A 25,522-nucleotide genomic window follows, 5' to 3' on the forward strand; every position below is an offset into this window, starting at 1 on the left:
GGAATAAACTCAGAATTCTATCTGTGTATCTACCTCATGTCGGAATAAACTCAGAATTCTATTGGTGCGTCTACCTCATGTCGGAATAAACTCCAAATTCTATTGGTGCATCTACATCATGTCGGAAAATAAACTCAGAATTCAATTGGTGCATCTACCTCATGTCGGAAAATAAACTCAGAATTCTATTGGTGCGTCTACATCATGTTGGAATAAACTCAGAATTCTATTGGTGCGTCTACATCATGTCGGAATAAACTCAGAATTCTATTGGTGCGTCTAACTCATGTCGGAATAAACTCCAAATTCTATTGGTGCGTCTACATCATGTCGGAAAATAAACTCTGAATTCTATCTGTGTGTCTACCTCATGTCGGAATAAACTCAGAATTCTATTGGTGCGTCTACATCATGTCGGAAAATAAACTCAGAATTCTATCTGTGTATCTACCTCATGTCGGAATAAACTCAGAATTCTATTGGTGCGTCTACCTCATGTCGGAAAATAAACTCAGAATTCTACTGGTGCGTCTACATCATGTCGGAAAATAAACTCAGAATTCTATTGGTGCATCTACATCATGTCGGAAATAAACTCAGAATTCTATTGGTGCGTCTAACTCATGTCGGAAAATAAACTCAGAATTCTATTGGTGCGTCTACATCATGTTGGAAAATAAACTCAGAATTCTATTGGTGCGTCTACATCATGTCGGAAAATAAACTCAGAATTCTATTGGTGCGTCTACATCATGACGGAATAAACTCAGAATTCTATTGGTGCGTCTACATCATGTTGGAAAAAACTCAAGGGTGTGTCTACCACATGTCGGAATAAACTCAGAATTCTATTGGTGCTTCTACATCATGTCGGAAAATAAACTCAGAATTATATTGGTGCATCTACATCATGTCGGAAAATAAACTCAGAATTATATTGGTGCATCTACATCATGTCGGAAAATAAACTCAGAATTCAATTGGTGCTTCTACATCATGTCGGAAAATAAACTCAGAATTCTATTGGTGCGTCTACATGTCGGAATAAACTCAGAATTATATTGGTGCATCTACCACATGTCGGAAAATAAACTCAGAATTATATTGGTGTGTCTACATCATGTCGGAAAATAAACTCAGAATTATATTGGTGCGTCTACATCATGTCGGAATAAACTCAGAATTCTATTGGTGCGTCTACATCATGTCGGAATAAACTCAGAATTCTATTGGTGCATCTACCACATGTCGGAAAATAAACTCAGAATTATATTGGTGCATCTACATCATGTCGGAAAATAAACTCAGAATTCAATTGGTGCATCTACTTCATGTCGGAAAATAAACTCAGAATTATATTGGTGCGTCTACATCATGTTGGAATAAACTCAGAATTCTATTGGTGCGTCTACCTCATGACGGAATAAACTCAGAATTCTATTGGTGCGTCTACATCATGTTGGAAAAAACTCAAGGGTGTGTCTACCACATGTCGGAATAAACTCAGAATTCTATTGGTGCTTCTACATCATGTCGGAATAAACTCAGAATTATATTGGTGCGTCTACATGTCGGAATAAACTCAGAATTATATTGGTGTCTACATCATGTCGGAAAATAAACTCAGAATTCAATTGGTGCGTCTACCTCATGTCGGAAAATAAACTCAGAATTCTATTGGTGCGTCTACATCATGTCGGAATAAACTCAGAATTCTATCTGTGTATCTACCTCATGTCGGAATAAACTCAGAATTCTATTGGTGCGTCTACCTCATGTCGGAATAAACTCCAAATTCTATTGGTGCATCTACATCATGTCGGAAAATAAACTCAGAATTCAATTGGTGCATCTACCTCATGTCGGAAAATAAACTCAGAATTCTATTGGTGCGTCTACATCATGTTGGAATAAACTCAGAATTCTATTGGTGCTTCTACATCATGTCGGAAAATAAACTCAGAATTATATTGGTGTGTCTACATCATGTCGGAAAATAAACTCAGAATTATATTGGTGCGTCTACATCATGTCGGAAAATAAACTCTGAATTCTATCTGTGTGTCTACCTCATGTCGGAATAAACTCAGAATTCTATTGGTGCGTCTACATCATGTCGGAAAATAAACTCAGAATTCTATCTGTGTATCTACCTCATGTCGGAATAAACTCAGAATTCTATTGGTGCGTCTACCTCATGTCGGAAAATAAACTCAGAATTCTATTGGTGCGTCTAACTCATGTCGGAAAATAAACTCAGAATTCTATTGGTGCGTCTACATCATGTTGGAAAAAACTCAAGGGTGTGTCTACCACATGTCGGAATAAACTCAGAATTCTATTGGTGCTTCTACATCATGTCAGAATAAACTCAGAATTCTGTTGGTGCATCTACCTCATGTCGGAAAATAAACTCAGAATTCTATTGGTGCATCTACATCATGTCGGAATAAACTCAGAATTCTATCTGTGTGTCTACCTCATGTCGGAATAAACTCAGAATTCTATTGGTGCGTCTACCTCATGTCGGAAAATAAACTCAGAATTCTATTGGTGCGTCTACATCATGTTGGAAAATAAACTCAGAATTCTATTGGTGCGTCTACATCATGTCGGAAATAAACTCAGAATTCTATTGGTGCGTCTACATCATGTCGGAAAATAAACTCAGAATTATATTGGTGTGTCTACATCATGTCGGAAAATAAACTCAGAATTCAATTGGTGCGTCTACATCATGTCGGAAATAAACTCAGAATTATATTGGTGTGTCTACATCATGTCGGAAAATAAACTCAGAATTATATTGGTGTGTCTACATCATGTCGGAAAATAAACTCAGAATTCTATTGGTGCGTCTACATCATGTTGGAAAATAAACTCTGAATTCTATCTGTGTGTCTACCTCATGTCGGAATAAACTCAGAATTCTATTGGTGCGTCTACATCATGTCGGAAAATAAACTCAGAATTCTATTGGTGCGTCTACATCATGTCGGAAAATAAACTCAGAATTCTATTGGTGCGTCTACATCATGTCGGAATAAACTCAGAATTCTATTGGTGCGTCTACATCATGTCGGAAAATAAACTCAGAATTCTATTGGTGCATCTACATCATGTCGGAAATAAACTCAGAATTCTATGAAAGCTCTGACATGACAGTCATGAGATAAGAACCCATATGGCAGGGGTATCAACAACGAAAGGTAGTGAACACATATTTATTTTTGATACGCCATCTTATTAAGTCAACTTTACCTGCATTATGTCTAACATTTTGCAACAACACATAAAGGTGAATTGATGTAGTGATAAATATTTTGTTGTTAACCATAATAAAGCCGTTTTGGTATTATGAGTGTTGACAGCTCTGAGTAGAACCTTGTAACAGAACGTTAGTGTGCAACAACAAGTATAACGGTTAGTGATGTTGTGCTGCACAGTAATGTCAGCCATTGATCAATCAGCATCCAGATGTCTACCAAAAATTTGACAGTAGAGGTAATTGACCACATATTACATAGCTGATGAGGTTGGTGGATTAATTACATTTATCTAAAAAACAAACAAACAAAATAAACCGTCTATAGAATGTGCTGTCTCTTTAAATTCTCTGGCGTGTTAGCCAGTTATATGAATGGTGCTGGACACGTGAGTTTGTCTCATTGTGGTCTCTCCTCTTAGTGTTGCAGTATTTCTCATGTTTTTTTTCTGGCTGTTATTCAATTCTTTCTCCCTCTCTCTCTGTTGCGCCTTTCTTGCCACCTCCCTCATCGTGTTATTCACCCAAGCGAAAAGTGATTTTCTTAAATGTATATGTCTCATCCTCATCCCTAGTCACTGGACTTACTATTTCTGTGTAGGCAGCAGGGATGCATTTAAAATCACATTTCATTTTCTTTTTTTGGCATAAACCAATCCGCATAGAAAGTCTTAACCCCGCAAATTCTTGAATTACTCGCACCAGGAGTGTGGATTTGACAGTGCACTGTCACAAGTTCCCTCTCGTTTGCACAGACGGTGACTGAAATTCCAATCGATCACCCATGGGCTTATTTTATGACTGAAAGCCACCCCCACCCAAACCTAAACAGTTTTTTTCCCCCTGTGCATGTGTGTGCGCTACAGATTCTCAACCAAGAGGCAGCACGTGCTTCTCACAGTACCGCGAAAGGCGCGCGTTTAATTTTTACATTTGGCATCCCCTTTGCATTGTTTTTTTAAGCGCGTGTTGCTGATTCTGATTCGACGCGGATTACAGCAGCAGGACGTCCGGTGAGCGCGACTGACTGGCTGACTGAGCGCTCGTGCTGCAGTAACAGAAGGTGCGCGAGACTCTTGTTTAGTACAAACTCGCACACACACACGATGAGCGCGAGTGGTGAGGAAGCCGCCGGCGAAGCTTCAGGATCGCAGGAGCAGCCCGAGCCCACCCCGGCCGAGCCACCGAAGAGGGGACCGGGCAGACCCAGGAAACCACAACAGGTCAGTGTGTTCGCGGCTGTTTGTGCCTGTTGGCGTCAAGTGTATTTATTTTTATATTGAAGAATGGAGGTGGTCGTATTTAAATATGGCCAATTTAATGAGGTGTAGTTAGACCGAATTATTTAATGTGTTTTGTGCATTTGAAGTTTGAGTTACTCTTGTGGAGAATGTCTACGGGCTGACTGAATGTATAGCGCGCGCTATAAGGTCCTCTGCTCTTAAACGTCCATACAATGTTGTTGTGATGAGACCTAAACAATTTTGATTGGTGTGTAAATTTGCTTTAGAAACATTTCAGCTGTCCAAACCAAATTTGCTGTTTGCTTCTGAATAGTCAACAAACCGATACAATGTTTTAGGGTTTTGATAAATTATGTATAGCCCACCCAGTGATTTTTAGCAATCGCTTGTTACTTTGTTATATTTCTTTTATAATTTTGACTATGTATGTATGTGTGTGTACACACACATACATGTTTAAATGTACCTGTTGAAATTAACGATTCTTCTCTTGAGGTCGCTAATATGTGCAATGGTTACTATAACAAGCGTGCAATTAAAATGTAATGCCACTGAACATCTAATTGTTTAGTCATTACCACATCCTTCAAAATGCTTGATTTGAGTATGTTGATGCTTTAAAGGATGTGATTCACTATCTTAAGTGATTCACCAATGAGTCACTCCAATGCATCTTATTGCAAGTATTCACCAGGATGAGTTTTATGAATGGGGTAAAAAAATCTAATCACCCATTCAACTAAGGAATTAATGTAAAAATGTAAAATTTGTAATATATAAAAGGTGACTAAAATGTACATTTTAAAAATATAAAAAAATAAATAAATGAAAAATGCACATGGTTAAAGAAACATTTCTGATTTGTATTGTAGTATAAGGACATAAACATTGCATGGTGATTACCCTGGTATTTCCTGCCATAATACTAAACTGTATATAAACATAGTAAAAGTGTGCTGTTGTTGTTATTAGGTGCAAGAAAATTGTGTTGCATGCTTTTTTATCCACCCTATCCATTTTTACAACCACCTGTAAACTACATACACATTTTCTTTGCATTATACATTTTTTGTCAATTGTTATTGTGGTCTGTGCAGGTATTAATGATGCGTATTATTCTTCCTGTGTGCACACACAGCCTTTCTCAATTCTTTTGTTCTTCACTCATAAAGCACAAGTGAAGGGGAGACTACTAGTAAATGTGTGCATGGTTGAAAGGGACCCTGTCCTGAGTGTGGGGAGGGGGCAGCAGGGCGAAGGGTATATATGGTGGTTGAGGGGGGCTGGCATTAGGCTTTGGCTTTTTTTCCAGTCTTCATGGCCTATGTTCACCTTCTCTCCTCAGGAACCCACAGGAGAGCCTGTCCCCAAACGACCGAGGGGACGCCCCAAAGGAAGCAAGAACAAGGGCCCCTCCAAAGCAGCACAGAAGGTGAGAAAACAGGCTACTTTCTGCACACCTTAACAGTTACAAAGACACTCATACACATGCATACACACACAGACACTTGACACATTCTGTAGCACCTCATTCAGCTCTGGTGAAAAATGAACATAAAGAAGCACCGGCACACTTGTTTGTGTGTTTTCTTAACCCTCCCACTATATTCCTGACACTATCAACACAGCACACCGGATCTGGGGTGTACTTTGTTTGTATCCTATCAAGCGCTAGTGCCATAAGCAATTTTAATTGACTGATTATTGATTTTTAGTTGTCTGTCTACTCATTTATCTAACTGCACTTTATTTGTATAATCTTAACCTTTTTATTATATTTATAGTACTATTAAAACACGACTCAATAGGATCAGAAATATTAGTCAACATAAAATCAAAATTGCTCCTTTTTTCTTTTCCCTAAAAAAAGTAAATAATATAAAGGTAACTCTGAAAATGTATTAATTTACTTCCAACACAGTAGGGCCCACATCATTTTCATGTTATTTTCAAAAATATTGTAAATTTTACAGCTTGTAGAATCATGAAAATAACACTGAAAACAAAGGAATATTTGCTTCAAGGTCAGCTACCTTAAATGCTTAAAAAAAAATGCTGTCATGTTACTCTTAAATGAAGACTTTCAGTCACATGCTCAGTATTGCAGGGACCTTCTTTTCAATATTTTTCATAAAATAAATTTGACCGACACACATTTATTGCTCCTTTCCCCAGCCTCTTAAATGTTTGTATCCTCCAGGATACACAATATTTTTTGCGGTTAATACACATTCCTTGTCTTATTTTGAAAGACAAAAGAATGTGCACTTTATTTAAAATAAAATAAAAATGTCTTCATAAACTTAGATCAAACTAAAATAACTTGCTCCGCCTCTGAAACTTCTTTCCTGTTCGGCTGACATCACCAAGCCCTCTTTATTTTTAATCCCCTTTCCATCAATAACATGTCATACAGAGACAACTTTTCAGTATCCTATCAACACCCAATGGATAAATAAAGTCCTGCCCTTCATTTGTTTTTCTCATTGTATACTCCATTGTATACATTATGTATATACTGTATATACAGTATAGTGTGTGTGTAATATATATATATATATATATATATATATATATGTATATGTGTGTGTGTGTGTGTGTTTGTTTAAAAACTCATGTATTATTTGTTATTATTTAAAGTTGTTTAAATTATAATTTGTAGTCATTTTAGGGTTTTAGGGATTGTTGACATTACATCATCATGACAACAAGTTGTAAAATTGGATGTAATTTAGTAAAAAGTTAGTAAGCCAGTCAATCTAAATAAAATCATGTTAACACGCATATCAATTTTATGTCTTGTGGCTAAACTTTTGAAACAGTGAGTATTTTAATGTTTACAAATTGGCCCCATTCACTTCCATTGTAAGTGCCTCACTGGAATCCAGATTTTTTATTTTTATTTTATAAAAAAAGCATAGTCAAAATGAAAATGTTGTGGTAATCAGCATTTTGCCTCAAATGTTGTCGATTGAACTTGTATTAAACCCGGAATATTACTTTAATGACATGTGAAGTGTGTCAACATCCGGGACGGTCTATTTGTGCGTGAATGTGGGGTACTGCCTCCTTGATGTCTCCATTATAAAATGTCAGTGTCACCCATTTGAATGGGTTAGTGGAACACCCTGGGCCAACCATAGTGACCCAAGCCCATCACTAGTTTCAGCACAGCAGTAAAAGCTAAGCTCCCCCTGCTGACCTTGACACCTTAAGGTAGCAGTGAATTCTACACACACACTTGCTCGCATGCATAAATACTCTGTCTCACCTTAGGCAAATTACCACGCGTACTGAATGTTAGAGGACCACAAACATGCTTGCATGCGTGCACACATACATACAAAACTCATGCATGCATATCCCAGTATCCCAGTATAGAGCATGTTCTATACTATCCCAGTATAGAGCATGTTCTTTTGCATATTGCTAAAAGAGCTCTGTTCCCATGGCTAATGCCCATGTAAACAGAAAAGAAAATTGCAGTATCACAGAAGATTTAGTTGGCACACAGCAGTTTAGCTGAATGTGACTGTCAGCATTTCTAATTGCAGAATTCTGTATTGTATTCTGTGTATTATGTATTGGGAATGCCTTTAAAGAGAGGTTGTTCTGGAAAGCGTTTTGTGATGAAGTCATTAACATTTCTGCCTCGCTCACTCCTGTGTGTGTGTGTGTGTGTGTGTGTGTGTGTGTGGTCTAGTCTGGCATATGTTTGTGGGAAGTCCCTCCACTCCTTAACTGTCAGTGCATTTGGTTTTAAAAGAACTACTATGCAATTCTGATCTCCAAGCCATCGAGTAGAGCTGAAATTTGCCGAATTAGTCTGTGTTAATAACTGACAGCTCAGACCGCTCTCTTTAGCATTAATGTACTGTTGTAAACAGTCATGGTCTTGCATTGAAAATCCATTTAATCTTGTTTGGCATTGTTATGATATACAGTGGACTGATAAATCCTCTGAGATGAAAGGAGTCAAAATCAGCAAGGCACCTCAGTAGAGATCCTTTTTGCAAGAATCAGTCCAAACCCAGGATCAGTCATTTTTAGTGTCTTCTAAACCTTTAAAGACCTCCATAAGAGGATGGAGCTTTCCTTCTCAGGCTCACTCCCAGATGGATGCTGCACTTGCTAAAACGAAGTACGAGGTACCATCTGAAAACTTTTTTATATAGTAAGGGACCCTTGTATATAAAGTACTCCCAGCATCATTTATCATATTTTAAAGCTTATGTGCTGGCCCCATTCACTTCCATTGAAAGTGCCATAATGTAACCACAATGTTTTTTTAAAGAAATGAGGGACGAGTTATAATACGATGATTTGTGGTAATCAGTGTTATGCCACAAATGCTGTCAATTGAGGTTAACTTCAGTTTAACTTCAATTGAAACATTATAAATTCCACCATTGTCAGCCCTTAATTGCACCAAAGAATCCATAGAAACTGCATCAAATGACCAATCCAGGCTAAACTTGTCAGGATATACCTCTGTGGTGTTTCACATGGTTGTTTCTGTCAACAGATATAACCTGGCAGTTTCCACCCTACAGTGATCATTTCGTCAATGCAGTGGCCCTATTGACTAACTGGACTATTTTCCGTTGACCAGTCATTGTTGGAACTTGATATAGTGTACCATGGGCTAATTTTAAACTGGCCATTCGCAAAAGTGAGTTTGGCAAGAGGCGAGACTGCCCCTCCCTTCCTTTAGTGAGAGATGGCCCTGTCCCCGGACATACTCACATGCCAGGATGTCCTGGTGTCGAAGAGGACAGCGAGTGGCCAGGCTTATGTCTGCCATGGACATGGGACTTGGCTGAATGAGACACGCAAACACAGCCATGATTAATTGATCAGGGTGTCAGCTTGCAGACCATTAAATCTCCTAATTAAAAATGCAGCATTCCCAACAGAGAACTGAGGGAAGGAAGACACTGATTGGCCCAAGAAAGACAGACAGAGACTCTGAGAATAAAGACAATGTCACACACAGAAAGAGAGAGAGAGAGAGAGAGAGAATTCTTTTCAAGGGGTTGTGTCTTTGACAACTTCTGTCACTGCACAATAAAAACATAAGCCCAAAGATTGAATCCTTGTGTCAAATCATAGAAATGAAGGGAAAACCATTCATGATAATCAGAGCTTCAATAAATCTGTCAGGCAGAGTAATCCTGCGATATTTGTTCTTTTTTAGATTATCGGCTGATAATCGTGTCATTTTGACCAATTAGAATTTGTGGTTCCCACTTCTGTCTGTTCCAAAATCTTGTCAGTGGATGGTAAACAATATCTGTTTTAAATTTTAAAATAAGTATTCAAATAAGTGTTTAAATTGGCAATATATCGGCAATCGGCCACCCTGCTGTCTAGATAAGGAACTGTTCAGACAAAATGCATTCTTGCGGCAAAAAAAATAGATGCAACGCAACTGATAGTACAAATCGCAGGTGTCACGAGGCTAGTTGAAGTTCTTATTAACTTGACACAGCGAATAAAAAATTTGGAGCTTCTACATGAAATGCAGATAAAACAGCGAGAGATGGTGCAATGGTCAAAGACGTCAATCGAGAGCATGTTTACATTGAAAAACCATTGAGAACAGTGTTGGCGGACGCACAAATGTTTGGGTGTGAACGACTCTTAAGTGTGTTAATGCTGAAGTATATAACTTTTTCAATGTTAAAATACTTTCTCTTATCCCAGCTTAATATGTTCATAGGTAAATTTTCTCAAACTTTAAGCACTGTTTCTGCTGCGTTATGAAAATTGCTGTTTGTTTTAAGCAACACTATTGTTGTTGAGACCCCTTAACAACAATACTCAACCAATGGTGTGAGTTGGGGCAGGGCTATCTCTTTGTTTGACCAATGGCACACGGCGTATTCAGAATGCTGATTTTTATTTTTTTTTCAATTTTGTTTGGTGGTGCAGAAATTACATACTTTAGCTTTAACTCTGTTGGTTTTTGTTGGGTCAGTGTGAAATTACAGTTATGTTTCCAATTATCTAAATCCAACTTTAGGTCATGTCTACACTGATAAATTTGCCATTTGTTAGGGCAATGCCAGTGAAATGTGTTGGATGCAAAAAATAGGTTGTTGGAATTGGCTGACCACTGACCCAGTGTTGCATCCGTGTCCTTTCTTGGCAAGAACTGACGCTAAGGTTTATGTTTCTCCAGTCTATCATGCCTTTGCTGAACAGTGAAGTGTCCTTGGGGTATTCAAAATAAACTGTGTTTGTTGGAGAGGTGGTAATGTGAGCCTTGACAATGCCTGCATTCTTAGTCAGGACAAACAGACCGAACCAAACAGGGCTAAATACATCACAAACAACAACGTTCCGATGTGGTTTAGATGTCTTTATTCAGAACATAAGAATAGGGGTTCAAATGTCCAAATTTCAGCATCTTTTCAAAAACATCAAGTCAAGACATGTGTACAGATACCTTTTTTGTGACATATGTTGCTATTATTAAATTCTTAAGTCTTCATGAAATGAAAACTAAACTATTTACTTTCTTAATACACATTCCAGGTCTTATTGTACATAATTCATCAGTGAAAGTTTTCCAAAGTTTGTTTTTGTAATCTTTCATCAAATATAATAACTTGCCTCTGACATCACAAGGCCTTGTATATTTTAACCATTGGGTGTAAGTGATGTTTCTAAAGGGGAGTTGTCATCCTCAATTTACTGCAAACTCTGGTATGGAATGCCCAGTTTCACCAAAGGATAAATCCAAATCCATCCTACATTCTTTTTCACTTGATGAGTATACTGTTTCACACGGAAATATGTCACGTTATGGAAGAAATTAGTTTTGATTGTTTTTTCATGTTGACTTTTAAAAGAAATTGGTGATCCATAAGTCATAACTTTGCAGTAGTAAAAAGCTTGACAGGGTTCACTCTTGATTCTGGATCCCTCATTACTGTGACACTATTAGTACCTGGTTAAATATCTTCTTGGAATTCTCACATTATTCTAATCCTTAGAATGAGCTCTGGTGTTGTTAATATGTTAGAGACACACGCTCTCTACCAGCATTGATTTGTATCTTGCTCAGTTGGGTGTACTTTGCTGACAAACGTTGACATCTGCCCTTCCTAGGTAATTAGCAGAATTCATAGATATTTGATGATTTGAGTTCGGTTTCTTGGCTCTGCAAGACAAAAGCCCATGGGCAGAAGAAAACGTTATATCCTATAACACGTCTTCTCTTGTTAATTGTCTTTGACCGCGGTGGGAAGGCACCATCGTGCAAGCCCGCAGGGCAAGATTCTTCTACTTCCACCTGTCAAATAATTTCAGATGCGTTTTTCAGAGGGTGGCAGGATTGTTGCCTGAACAACGAAGAATGTCTGTTAGGAATTCTTAATCAAATACACGGAGCTGGAGAAGTCATACGCTTCTGTTTAGGCTTCAACCCCCTCGTATAGGGACCCTACAGTGTAGTCAGACAGCCGTCAGATCAAATATGGTGTCCAAAACAATACTGATGGAAGATGTTGTGCTAAAGTCAAACTGCGGAGAAGTAAAGAAAAGAAAAAAAAAACAGTTTTCTTTTCCCTTTCTTAATAGGAAGTCCCTTTGTTTATGATTATGCAGTTTTCAGAAAGATATTAGAGAAAACTTCCTGCAAGATGTTTTATTTTAACTTGAGTTCTCTGCTCTTGGACTTGTATTCAACTTCAGTGCACCCCTATTATTTAGTTAGTCCTGCTGTGATAGAAACCCCATAAATGTCTCTCGTGGCTCTTATCTGGGTGGTGCTGCTGATAATGGTGCTCTTATTTACACTTGAATGGCATAAAATTCCTCCAGTGAAATATTACTCTGCACAGACCAGGAACTTGAGCAATGTAAACAGTTGGAGGCCCGGATATACCTGACACAACTCTCTGTGCGTTAAAAGCTTTAAAGGTAATGGAGACACAACATTTCACCCTCTCCTTCTGTGCCCATATATGAAAATGACTACATAAATGTTGTGACAAATTGTGTCTGAAATTATTTTTGTTTAAAACACTTGATAAAATGCCACCACTAATTCATGATATTTGGCATTTGCAGAAAGCTGAGACCACAGGGGAGAAAAGACCCAGAGGAAGACCCAGGAAATGGGTAAGTTTGTTTCCAATAATGACACATCAGAGACCTATAAAAAGTTAAATCCATCACAGCCCATTCACATTTTTCTTTCAAAACTGTTACATTCAGAAAATACACTTGGAGGGCTTTTCAATGTATCACCATGCTGTGAAAATGAAATACATTTACAGGGCTCCCACGGTCATGGAGAACTTGAAAAAATTAGAAGAGTTTTAAAAATGTGATTTTCATGACTTGAAAAAAAAGTTTTAATCATTAACATGAACTGACCTGGTAACGTATTGAGAATTTCTTGATGGTGACTGGTGACTACATGTTTCTAGTTATACTCGGTTCTAAAATATTTAATTGACAAAAAATAGCTCTTTTTTTTTTTTTATAACAAATGACTGGAAAATTTATGGAAAAATCATGAAAATGCTGTGGTCAAAAAGTGTTGAAAACCTGAAAATAACATTTATTTATTTTTATCAAAGACTTAAATGTTTTTACATTAAACGTTATATAGGTATTATTTTGCTTAAATTGTCGATAATTAAATATGGTGTCAGTAGTTGAAACTAACAACCAAGCAAAAATAAATAATATATAGATATTTTTTAATTGTGAAACAACTGAACAAATATTACGGGTAGTTCTGTAACTTCAGTCTTCTTTAGAAATCAGTATTCATCTAATCAAGTACACTTTTACTTAATCATGTTTAACTTAATCAGTTGGTTGCCAGTGGGCAAATGAATGAGGAGATTGTGCAAATGTTTGTGCTCAGGTTTATTTCAATAATTCCTCAGATAACATGGTTTTCAGTGTTTATCAGCCAGCAAGTGACACTTTTGATTGATAGCTGTGGGAGTAAAGCCGCAGGCAGTTAAAAGTGCCACCAGGATGACTTTGGAGAGATATGGAGAGAATGAACCCTTTGTAGCATGCCGACTCTGTGTCCTTACGGATTTTTCTCTGGCGGAGAGGAAAAGCAAAGTATTTTGAGGCCCCTGAACACACACTGGCTCCAAAAGTGTGTCAAGTCTAAATTCACTATTAGTTAAGAGAAAATGACTAGAGATTTGAGTATAGCATACCTAGTGCAAATGTTTGTATTATTAAAATTAATATTTTTTGATTTTTGATATATTGGTTGAAATTCTTGGCTCATCCAATGGGATTTCATTAAACTACTCGACATACTTGCATATATTCCTATATAGTGTGGGGGGTGGGGGATTAAAAAACACAAGCTGAAATTACTTTTTCAATGCAGAAATTAGTACATTTGTTTTGGACAAAAACATAACTCATCTGACTCTATCATCTAGGGATATTATTTGAATCACATGTGAGCCGAGCGGTTCCAAAACACACTTTAACTCCAAGTCTCAGCTGAGCCCTATTAGCTAACATGATGAAGTTCAGTCTTTACTCACCATAGCAGACAGATTTAGGACAAAACTTCACTGGGCCCCACACACAGATTTTTTTGTGACTTTTTTGCCACTTTCATTTATAGAAAAGATAGGACAGGAAATAATTGTGAGAAGGGGGAAACCGCATCGGGAATTTTTGCAAGCCAGAATCAAGCTTGTGGTGCCTGCATGAGCATTTTGCAGCTCTGCTAATATTATTTTCTCCTGTATGATAAATTGCTTGTTTTTCCTAATTTCTCACTTTGCATAAAATGTCTGCTAAATGATTAAAGGAATATTCCAGGTTCTATACAAGTTAAGCTCAATCGACAGAATATGTGGCATAATATTGATTACCACAAAAATTTATTTTGACTTGCCCCTAATTTCTTTAGTGTGAGACACATGGGGCACAATGGGGCAAATCTGTAATCGTTAAAAACTCACTGTTTAGCCCAAAAGACATAAACAATAAGTGTGAACACGATTTTAGTGTGATAAATCACTTAATGTGCTTTTATAAATTATAAGATTCAAATTTCTGCATTTAAACCTTCCAAAAATTGGCCCCCTTCGCTTCCTTTGTAAGTGCCTCACTGTTACTTTTATTTTTGCTTTTATATAAAGAAATGGAGTCTAATTTTTTTCAAACATTTTCAACATTATGCCACAAATGCTGTTGATTGAGCTTAACTTATATTGAACCCGGGATATTCCTTTTAAATCAAAGTGTCGGACTCGGCACTAACCATCAAAACCTCTACATATGAAGTTACTTTCAATTGATCTGTCCATTTAACCCCTTTAACACTTACATTAGATTTAATGTTATCTGTGTTTATCCAATTAATTGCATTGTATGGCTTAAACCTATAGGCTGAGCTATATCAGTTTAATTCATAGAGATACAGATAGAGAGACTTTGAGTCTAGATGTGAGCATTTGGCTATGGCTGAACTCTTTGGACTAAACTGATAATGTTCACATTTATTGCCCTGTTTCCTTTGTACCTATGCCCAAGGAACATTTGGCTGTGCTTTCATGATGGGTTCGTGATGCAGGTACACACTCCCACGCGCCACGTTGCCCCACATAAACAAGCACTCCCTTGATCCACCCACACATTGATGTCAGTTAGTCTTAAACAAATAGATAATGGAGTAATATTCATTGTAGATGCTAAGCAGACTTTGTAAACTGGTTTCCACAGAAAACAAAAAATCTAAGACTTGTAACAAAAATGTAACAAGATAAGTATTTTTTGTTTGAAAGTTGAAGCAGAAAGGTAGAACAGTTCTATTTTGAAATGCAATAGAGTTTATATTGTCCATCAAATGAGTTTCACCAAAAACTATAACATTATGAGTCAAAGGTTAACAGACTTCTGCAAGTGCAAAAGTCTGTCAATGAATAAGACATTTTCTCATCGAAGTGTGATGAATTTTTCCCCAAGGAGAAACAAATAAACCATCTTTTTAAAGCAGCAAACCATTGGAAAAAGTTCATCCAAGCTGAAAAAAATGGCTTAAACCTGCCTAAAGGAGTTTGCTGGTCTTCCTCTCTGGTCACTTTGCATGTTTTAGAGAGGATGTGGACACTTTTGCTGTCCAGACTGGGAGACCATCTTAAACCAGCTAAGACCAGCAAATCAGTTTATGCTTGTTTACGTTTGTAAAATTGTAAATGCTTGTAAATTTTTTATTTCTGGAATTATTTGTTAAAAACGTCTTAATCAATATTAATGGCCAAAAGACAATTATTTCCATAGTATGAAGACTTTGATTTTGCAGTTGTTATGAGTTTTAAAGACTGATGTGGTTTTGGACTTAAGGCATATTCATCAGACCATAGTCATACTACAAACATCCTGAATGAGGAGTGCGCAAAATGGAATGACATCCTGTGAATAAACCCGAGATGAACTTGTGGCCAAGTGTATGAATGAGAATGAATCAGAAGCAGAGATGGAAAGCAGAGAGAGAGATATGATTCCAATAGATAGATTCTGATTGGTTTGTTAGGGTCAGGGTATCTGCAAAAGAATAAGTTCTAAATTTCCTGATGCTGGCGGAACACCAACATTTTTTTATCTTCCTGTCTTTCTTTATTAATGGGCAATAGGAAACGTGTGTGCAGCCTTCCATCATTTTGTAATGGTCATTGTGTGTGGGTTATGATCTGTTTAGTATGTCACCGATGAACTGGCATGGCCGAGAGGTTTGCACGGCGGTCTCCACATATACATTGTGGACTTGACAAGAGCTTTGCCATTCCTCTTCTGAATAAACAAGTCAGTTTTCTTCATTCAGCTACTGCTCACCCTCCTGGAACTAATTATAGCATATCCTTTTTGGCTACAAGGGGGCTGCTGGAATGTTTTCCTTTGCCCCCTCCCCAACAAAGTATCTCCACCCCTTAAATGGTTAATAGTGGAAGGTGACTCTGGCCATAAGGAGGGAACAATTTTAACCATATCCATTCCACTGGAGACTATGAAAGATGAGAGTCCACCAAGATTTGCCAGTTTTATAAGACTTTAAAACAAAGGGAAACTCCAGCTCAACAAAATTCTGAAGCCTCATTGCAGTGGCCCATCGGTCTGTGGCATATTCAGCTTCAGAATATCCCTGTCCCTGTAGCCAGAGACTTGTTGAAGGATGCTTTGAATTTCATGGTTTCTGATAAGAAATCCAACAGTCTTAGATGTAGAAATGTTAGATTTTGCTCCTTAGATTCACACTAGATTTGTTTTCCATTCTCTTTCTATCATATGCATATGATTGCGATAGACTATGCAATCATGGGTATGCAAGATTGGTGAACTTTGATCTGTGGATTCGCATAGTGAAAAGACATTTGACCAATAGACATCAAAGATTGAAGTTTTGGTTAAAAATCAGGAGGAAATTCATATATTTGCTTTTGCATCAATAATAATTTAAAATTGACAACTTCAATTAAAAAGACCTGCTGTATGATTTAAACTGTTGCAGGAAACCGTTAATAGAATACTTTATTCCTTTAATATTATTATTTATCCATTTAAAAACACCCTTAATCATGACATCTTATTCTGATGCCTGTATTCGTTGTGGGGAAATAATTTCACATACTTAATCTAGCGTGGCTGCCCCTTTTAAACAGCATTTCACAGGTGGCATAGCTGATGTTAGAGTGCTAGTTTGCAGCAGGGAAACTGTCCTCCTGTGAAGTGATAAGTAAAAAATTCACTCTAATCAAGACCTTGAGCTGTTTTTGTTTTATTTTTTGCTATCAGTAATATTTAAACAAAAGGAATTATTTGCTCTCAGCAACCCATCCTGCTCAAACCACAAGTTGCTAGACTGCAAATGTAGTTTTTAACAAGGGGTCGTAACATTTTCAATGGGCTTTCACCCAAAAACAAAAATTATATTATTTACAGGTTTTTCCAAACCTGTATGACTTTTTCTTTCTTCTGTAAAACACAAAAGCATATGTTAGGCATTAAGTTATTCTCAGTCACCACTCACTTTTATTGCATTCTTTCCCATACAATGGAAGTGAATGGTGACTGAGGCTGTCATTTTGCCTAACATCTCCATTTTGTGTTCTATGAAAGCAATTTGGGTTTGGTACAATATGAGCAGTGTTGGGTAAGTTACTCTAAAAAAGTAGTTAATTACTAACTACTAATTACATCATCTACTGTGTAATTAGATAACTGTAGTAATATATATCTGTCTGAAAAGTAACTGAATTACTTATTACTAATTACTTTCTAAAACCCTTATCAACCATGACCAGATGAAAAATACAAGTATAGACATGAAATTGTTCTTTTAATTCTTTCAAATAAATCATATAAAATGTAATAAATTATTCATGAACTAGCCAAAGAATTGAAGGGGGCTGCATTAAATTAGAAAGCATACATTTTTACATTAGATGTTAAATTTCCATTTTAAATTCACTATTGTTTTATATAGAATTGTTCTATAGTCTATACAGTTTTTTAACACAATTACATCAGAAGTAACTGTAATTAAATTACTGAAAAATAATAAGTAAAAGAGTAATCCCTTTACTTTTTCAATGAAAAAGTAATTTAATTACAGTAATTAATTACTTAGAAATGCATTACTCCCAACACTGAATATGAGTACATAAGTTCATGACATCATTTTCATTTTCATATTCCTTTAAGGTTATGGTCCAAAATTATGATCATCTGCCAGGTGTTTTTTCTTTCCAAAGAACATATTGGAATATAAATAGCTCCATTCACTGGGTGTAAAATTACATTAAAGCATTTCATTACTTGTTTTTGCTCTAGTCCTTTTGTTATTTATAAACCAGGCCAACAGGAAGTCCTGCTATAGAGCACATTCTGCGGATCCTCTGCACCAGGCGAAATGTTATCTGGAAGATTTGCCTCAGCAGCCAAAAGACTGATTTATTGCCCCCCTCTTCCTTTTCCGGGTGCTCCTCCTTCACAGGTGCGGAGATGGTCAGTGTATGCTGTGCCAAGTGGACAAGCCACACTGTGTTTTGGAGGTGGGGGCGGGATGGAACGGGCTATCTATGTCCTCAAACAGCAAACATTATTCACTTGTGCACTGCAATTCCCCTTTCTTAGTGCCAACTGGCTTGTGTCCATTGAGTTTACGTGTTGCTCTGCAAGTCAGTTGGATGGAGAAGTTCTTTCCTCTTCTTCTGCTCTCTCTAGATATCCAACTCCCACCACAGCGGTCAAGTGTTTGCTCACTTAGCACTTGGCACCTCAGCTAATATTCCTGCCTGTTAGTAACCAAGGTAATAAATGGGAACGCCAGCAAAGCCTGTAGATTTACTTCCCATCATGGTGTATTCCCTCGGAAGCCAACATGTGAGGGATGTCACTTGCACTCAAAAGATGATGTCCACCTCATCTCATGCCAAGAATTCCTTTGATATGAGGTTGCTAAAGATTTTTATTCATATTTGCTCTTTCCTTCCAAGGTGGTTCTATCTCCATCTCCCTTGTTTAGTTTACCCAGCAATATTTGTTGGATAAATACAGCGCATTGCCCTTTCATTCCCCAGACTTGTGGAAACTATGGATGTGCAAAACTACATACACTCACTGAGCACTTTGTTAGGAACACTATGGTCCTATTGAAGTGCCAGAAGTGGTCTTCTGCTGTTGTTGCCCATCTTCCTCAAGGTTCGACTTGCATTCTGAGATGCTAATCTGCTCACTGCAATTGTATTATCTGAGTGGATATCCAAGTTACCTTTCTGTCAGCTCGAACCAGTCTGGCCATTCTCTCATTAACAAGGTGTTTCTGTCTGCGGAACTGACGCTGACTGTATGTTTTTGGTACCATTCAGAGTAAATTCTTTTGCGTGAAAATCCCAGAAAATCAGCAGTTAAAGAAATACTCAAACCAGCTCGTCTGGGACCTTCAATCATGCCACAGTCGAAATCACTGAGATAAAAATTTTCTCCATTCTGATGGTTGATGTGAGCATCCTCCTGACCCATATCTGCATTGCACTGCTGCCACACTGATTGTCTGATTTAGATAATCGCATGAATGTGAAGGTGTTCCTAATAATGTGCTCAGTGAGGGTATTTAGAGAATCATATAGTTGCAGGTTTGCTTGAACGACTATTCGTCTAGGTTCATCTGATCCCAATCGGATGCATTTATAAGGGAGCATTTACATATTCTTGAGTTCAAAAACCACTAGAATTTGCAACAAAATGGAACAAAGCAGGGGTCTCTAAATGCTTTTTTTAATAAGTTACACTACTTTTAACTCGACACAGCGCTTGTGGCGGATGCTTAGAAAATGGCGTGAGACATGACACAGAGACCAAAGACGTTTGCATCATTTCCTGAAGGGTTTTATCATGCAAACTCTCTAATGTGTGATTACTTACACGAATGTTCAAAGTTAAGCTCAACCGACAGCATTTGTGGTACAATTCTTTTTTTTCAAAAGTAGTAATTTTGATTCGTCCCTTGCTTATTAAAAGAAAAGAAGCAACTATGGTATAATTTTCCGGTAATGCCTCGAATACCTGTAATATTGTAATATATGGAAGCGCAGCGTAGTTCTAGTGGGAAGACTAGCAGCTGTACATCATCACATCATTAGCTGGGTAATTCCTAGCCAATCGCATGCAAGCCATTGCTTTATAAGTCCGTTCACAATCTATCACATTGCTGTTTCTGTGTGCTAACACTGCAACCTCCACCACCCCACCACCACCAGTTGAGCCCCGGGGGGTAGGCTCCGGGTACAACTCCCTCGGACTGCCGGACGGAGCCTACGCCAAAGAGAGAGACATTACTTTCTGTTCTACATCTATCAAATAAATGGCATCTTAAACTTCACTCAAGCCTGCGTGTCTTCCCGATAGAAATAACTTTACACAGATATGGTTAGTAAAAAAATCATAATTTAAATAATAACATTGTGTCTTGTGGCTATACTTTTGAAAAGGTGTATATTTTAAAGTTTATTGACTGACCACATTCACTTCCATTGTAAGTGCCTTACTGTAACTGCGATTTAAAAAAAAAAAAATTTATAAACAAGGAATGTGTCAATTGTTTTTTGTGTTTAGCAACATTATGCCACAAATGCTGAAGATTGAGCACAACTTGTACTGAACCTGGAACATTTCTTTTTAAAGGGATAGTTCACCTTTATTTTCATCTGGGGAACACAACATTAGGTGTTAGGTTGAAGGCTAGTCTTAGTAACGTTCACTATCATTGCATCTTTATTCCATACAATGAAAGGAAATTGTGTCAGGCTGTCATTCTGCCTAACATCTCCTTTTGTGAAAGAAAAAAGTCATACAGATTTGGAGCAACATGAAGGTAAGTAAATGATGACAGAATTTACATTTTTGGTTGAACTATCACTTTAAAATGACTACTGCCAAATTGGAAGGGAATAAATGACTCTGGACATCGCAAACTTTACACTTGCGCCTTCGACACCCCCACCCCATGTCTAAGAAGAGACGAGGAAATGAGTAAATTAATGAGTGAAGAGGCACAAATGAGCCAGACGAAGGGAGGAAGTTCTCTCATCTCACAAAAGGATCTGCTGCTTTTGGACACGGGACAGACAGTGTTGTCAGGTGGTGAAGAGCGGAATCAGAGCAGAGGGGAAAAAGTCTGGCAGGAAAGAGGGGAGGCGCGCAGCGTTTGGAGATTGGAGGCTTCTATTGGGAGTTATCCAACAGTCTCGATCTGGTGGGGAGGCTCGGAAAACCCTCATCCTCTGCCAAAGTGTGAAACTTTTTTTCTTTCTTCCCTTTTTAATGCATGCATGTGTGAGGCAGAAGGAGGGTATTGTGATGGGAATTTGGTGTCAAACATCAAAAACTTTTTTTAACCTATGCAAGCTTCATGGGCAAAATGTTGAACTCAGGCTTTTCTCCCACCACGTTTTCTAGGCAGGAGAATCTGAGAGTAGGATAAGACCTCAGCTGACTGCAGTCAAATAAATTAGTGGTTTGGCCTATGCTCCTCCCGCCAACATCTTTTTTTCATGTTTTGTGCACTCTAAATGGGACTGAAATAGTACAATGGTGTCAGCTTTACTTAACATGTAAACAAACCCAAACGTATAAAGAATGTGAGTTAAATGGGCATCTACATTTAAAGGGATAGTTCACCCAAAAATGAAATTCATTGTCATATACTCACCCTAATATTTTTTCAAACCCATATGACTTTCTTTTGTGAAACACAAAAGAAGATGTTAAGCAGAGTGTTTAATCTCAATCAACATTCACTTTACAGGGCCCTGTGATCTCTGTGATGCTAAATACAAGAACATAATTATATAATCTAGTCATCAAAATGGAATTAACAATAAAACGTGGGATAAAAAGAATGTTTGAATACACAATTATTCAAGTTATAATAACAGTAGGTCATAGAGTGATTATTAAACGGAAAAGACTGCAATTTAATTAAATCAATATAAAGTCTGCATGTGCTACAAGCTTCAAAATAAATGTGTGAATCCAGACGCTCATACACTGAAAACACCTCATCATGAGCAGAGAACTCATTCACTGTGAAGCATGCAGCACATTCAGACTAAATATTTAATTTGATTAAGCCTTTAGTGGTTATATAATCACACTGGGTCATGTAGCAATCTTATCCGGAAATAAAAAAAATGGGACAAAAACAGAAACGGTAAGGACTTCACTCAGTCTTCCGCCAAAATAAAAGTTTGATTTAAATGGACATAATTTTTTTAATCATTTTGATGATGAAATGGAATTAAACAATTGATGAATGATTTTTAAAAATGTAATGGAAAACATGGAATTTTGAGGGAAATAATCAAACGGAAATTTGAAGACAAAAATTAAATGGGCCCTAACTTTTATTGCATTTTTTAAACCTTTTTAAACAATGAAAGTGAATGGTGACTGAGGCTGTCAGTAACATGTTCCATTGTGTTTCATGGAACAGCCCAATATGTAACCAATAACAAAATAAAAAATGTAAAGGTTAAAAGGCTGTTGAAGACAAAATTGCAATCAAATTTACAGTTTGCTTGTAGAAATGATTGACGGACTTGAGGGTTACGACAGTCTTTTTTGTATTTCATGTTTAGATTCTAAGTTAATAGTAGTTTTTCTTTTTTCTGGTAAGAGTCTTCTAATTAGACAGTTGTATGGTGAGTATATTTTTTTAATGAGATGCAGAAATTGTATTAGCAATAGCAATGGGCTTGTGTTGGGGTCTTGAAAGAATGCACTTGCACAAGCTTGGTTTATATTGTGGCTTGGATGTGGGTGTGATGCACAAAATTGGAAAAGGCTTTCTCGAGCTACGCAGTGCAAATCTTATTGGCTGGTTTGATGGAACTTTCTCGAGTAGAAGTACACAGGACTTTTCATTAGTCCGGATATACATAATACATATAAATCCATTAAAATACAGTAATTTACAACTTCAAAACAACTTAAAATTACTGTAAAATATCTTAAATATCTTTGCATTGTTTTTCCTGTTTGACAGAGTTTAAGCAATCCCTGACAGCCAATAAAAATTGGTGATTATCATGCTTTAGCTCGACGTTACTACATTCCCTTCAGAGGATATTTTGAAGGGTTCTGCAGTTCATTTGTATTAGCAGAGTTACAGAAAATCTGACCAATCAAATTGTGGTATGATACATGTCCAATAACCCCACCCCTAAACTGTATATAATGACAAAACTGAATGTGATTAATTGCTTTATATGTCAGTTAGACAGGGTTTCCTGTCTAAGTGGGCTGTTCTTGTCTATTTGTACTTTTATATGGTCCAGACCTTTGCCATTTTAGTCAATAGTCTGGCTGCGTGAGACTAGATACAGTTGGTGCTTCTCATTTCTTAAATTGTGCATCCTCGTTTTCTCGCTCCTCCGTCCTCAAGCCCATGACCCGGAACCCGATCAAATTCCGGCATCACAGAAGGATGCATCAAATCTCTAAATGCACCACAAGGATCGAGGATGGAAGAAATTTTCCAAGGACGCTTGAGCGAGGAAGCACAGGAGCATTCTATGAGCAGGAGCATCTCCTTTGTCAAAGTACCTGATGCACACAACAGTTTTAATTCACGTTTCAGCTTTGTTGTTTAAATAGACCATAATTGTAACATACTTTAATAGTGCAACTTAAATTATTGGGTTTTATAATGAAAATATCAATTAATCAACTTGACTACAAGCGCTCCGAGGTAATGCAGCTGCGCAGGGACGGCACTTTGAAGAGATGAGTGAGCCGGACATTCCATTTTATAAATCTTGCTTCGATTCCTCTGTCCTCGTTTCTTTCCTTGGATCATTTCCTCATATACTAAGAGGGAGGAGCTAGGAAGTGAGGAAAGGAAGCAAGGAAAGGAAACGAGGATGCACAATTTCAGAAATGAGAATAACCCTGTGTCAGAGAGAGAGTGGAGATCTCATTCCCCACGTTCTTTTAAGCCCTTCCCCTGTGTTCTCCCCTCCTCTCTTTTTCTATCTCTGTTCCTCTAAACCGAGGCCCGACAACCTGAATTCCTGCCAATAGGGGCATGTGCAGTGTATGGGGCTCTGCTTACACAGCAGGAGTTTGCTGGGACCACCTCAACGGATTTCCACCAGTGACCCCTGGGACCCCTTTTCCCTCTCAAGCTAGACTCTTCCCCCCCTCCCTTTTCTGTTCCAACTTCTGGAAGCACTTTAATCATTTTGCTTTTAACACGTGACCATAACAGCTGCCTCAATAGGTGCTTTTTTTCAAGTCCACTTAAATAATAACGATTTACATCATTGTCTCCATGTTATACATATTATGTTAATATGACTAATTGCAATGGCAGTCAAAAATGAGCCAGCAGTTCTACAAAATAATTACATAGGCCCATTATGTCGGCAGGCAGCATGACAACACTTAACTTATAAATCATAACGGCAGCATCCGTAGTGGTGCTGATGTGAGAATGAATAGAGAAAGTAATAGAAATACATGGCGGGAAAGACATTAGTAAGACATAGAAAAAGACATAAAGCAAGCATTTGTCTTTGGAAGAACAGAGAAAGTTATGTGACATACATTATTGTTGGTGACACCTTTATGATACAAGACCTTTTTGATTCTATGGCCACACAGGGGAAGTGATTGACAGAAAGGGCTGCAAACACGCATTTTTTTTTTTTTTTTTTACCAATGTCTTTCTCCTGGCACTTCCAGGACAATTTCATGAAAACATTTGTTACAGTGACTGATTTCCAAATCCAAAGCAAAAGAACCCCAAATTCAGAACCATGACTTATTATAAAATGATACAAGGCTCAGCACCTTTGCGTTCACTCATTTCTAAAAAATAAATAATAATCAGGCAAACATTATTAGTATTAGTGCAGATCTGGCCAAATGCATCAGAGGTTTGTGTTCAGTGCCACACATTCTGAAGGACTGTAAAACAGTGACTAAAAAGAGACAGATAATCAGTTTGACCAGAATTGTTTACCAATACTCAAACTTTTTTACTTAATCTTGACTCCTTTTATACAGAGTTTACAGAATTTTGTTCCAAATTTTCATAATAATAATAATAATAATTAATATTAATATAATTATTAATTGTCTTTATTATGTAATAATAATAATTGAATAATGCATATTATACTTTGTACTATTAAAATATTATTATAAAAATATTTGTATTAATGATAATATTATTATAATTATTGTTTTTATTTAATAATACAAAATATATGTATTATTAATAATGATTATATGATATTCATAGCACATATAATGTTTTTATTTATGTAGTCTAATTTACTTGAGGGTTGTCCACACACTTTAGCCACAGGCTTAATATTTGACAAGATCAAGTTCACATTCATTTAATTTACTATTAGTCCAAATGCTGGAAGTAGAAGCAAACTAAACAAAAACAGGGGCCTTCACAAATGAATGAAAGTGCCGGATGTGGATGTAAATTTGCTTG

General features: G+C 37.2%; 1 protein-coding gene across 2 annotated transcripts in view; it reads left to right on the plus strand.

The window, feature by feature from the left end:
* Positions 1–25,522, plus strand: part of LOC127637202 (high mobility group protein HMGI-C-like) — a 66,441-nt gene that overhangs the window by 17,343 nt on the left and 23,576 nt on the right. Inside the window, exons 3-5 of one of the 2 annotated variants that reach the window (XM_052118151.1) lie at positions 4,229–4,488; positions 5,855–5,941; positions 12,589–12,639. In XM_052118151.1, the coding sequence (XP_051974111.1) occupies positions 4,229–4,488; positions 5,855–5,941; positions 12,589–12,639 (398 nt within the window). Of the gene's footprint in view, positions 1–3,886; positions 4,489–5,854; positions 5,942–12,588; positions 12,640–25,522 lie in introns of those variants that run through there. The other variant, XM_052118152.1, reaches the window with a different exon arrangement.

Source organism: Xyrauchen texanus, chromosome 45 (assembly GCF_025860055.1).
Source record: "Xyrauchen texanus isolate HMW12.3.18 chromosome 45, RBS_HiC_50CHRs, whole genome shotgun sequence".
NCBI classification, from domain to species: Eukaryota; Metazoa; Chordata; class Actinopteri; order Cypriniformes; family Catostomidae; genus Xyrauchen; species Xyrauchen texanus.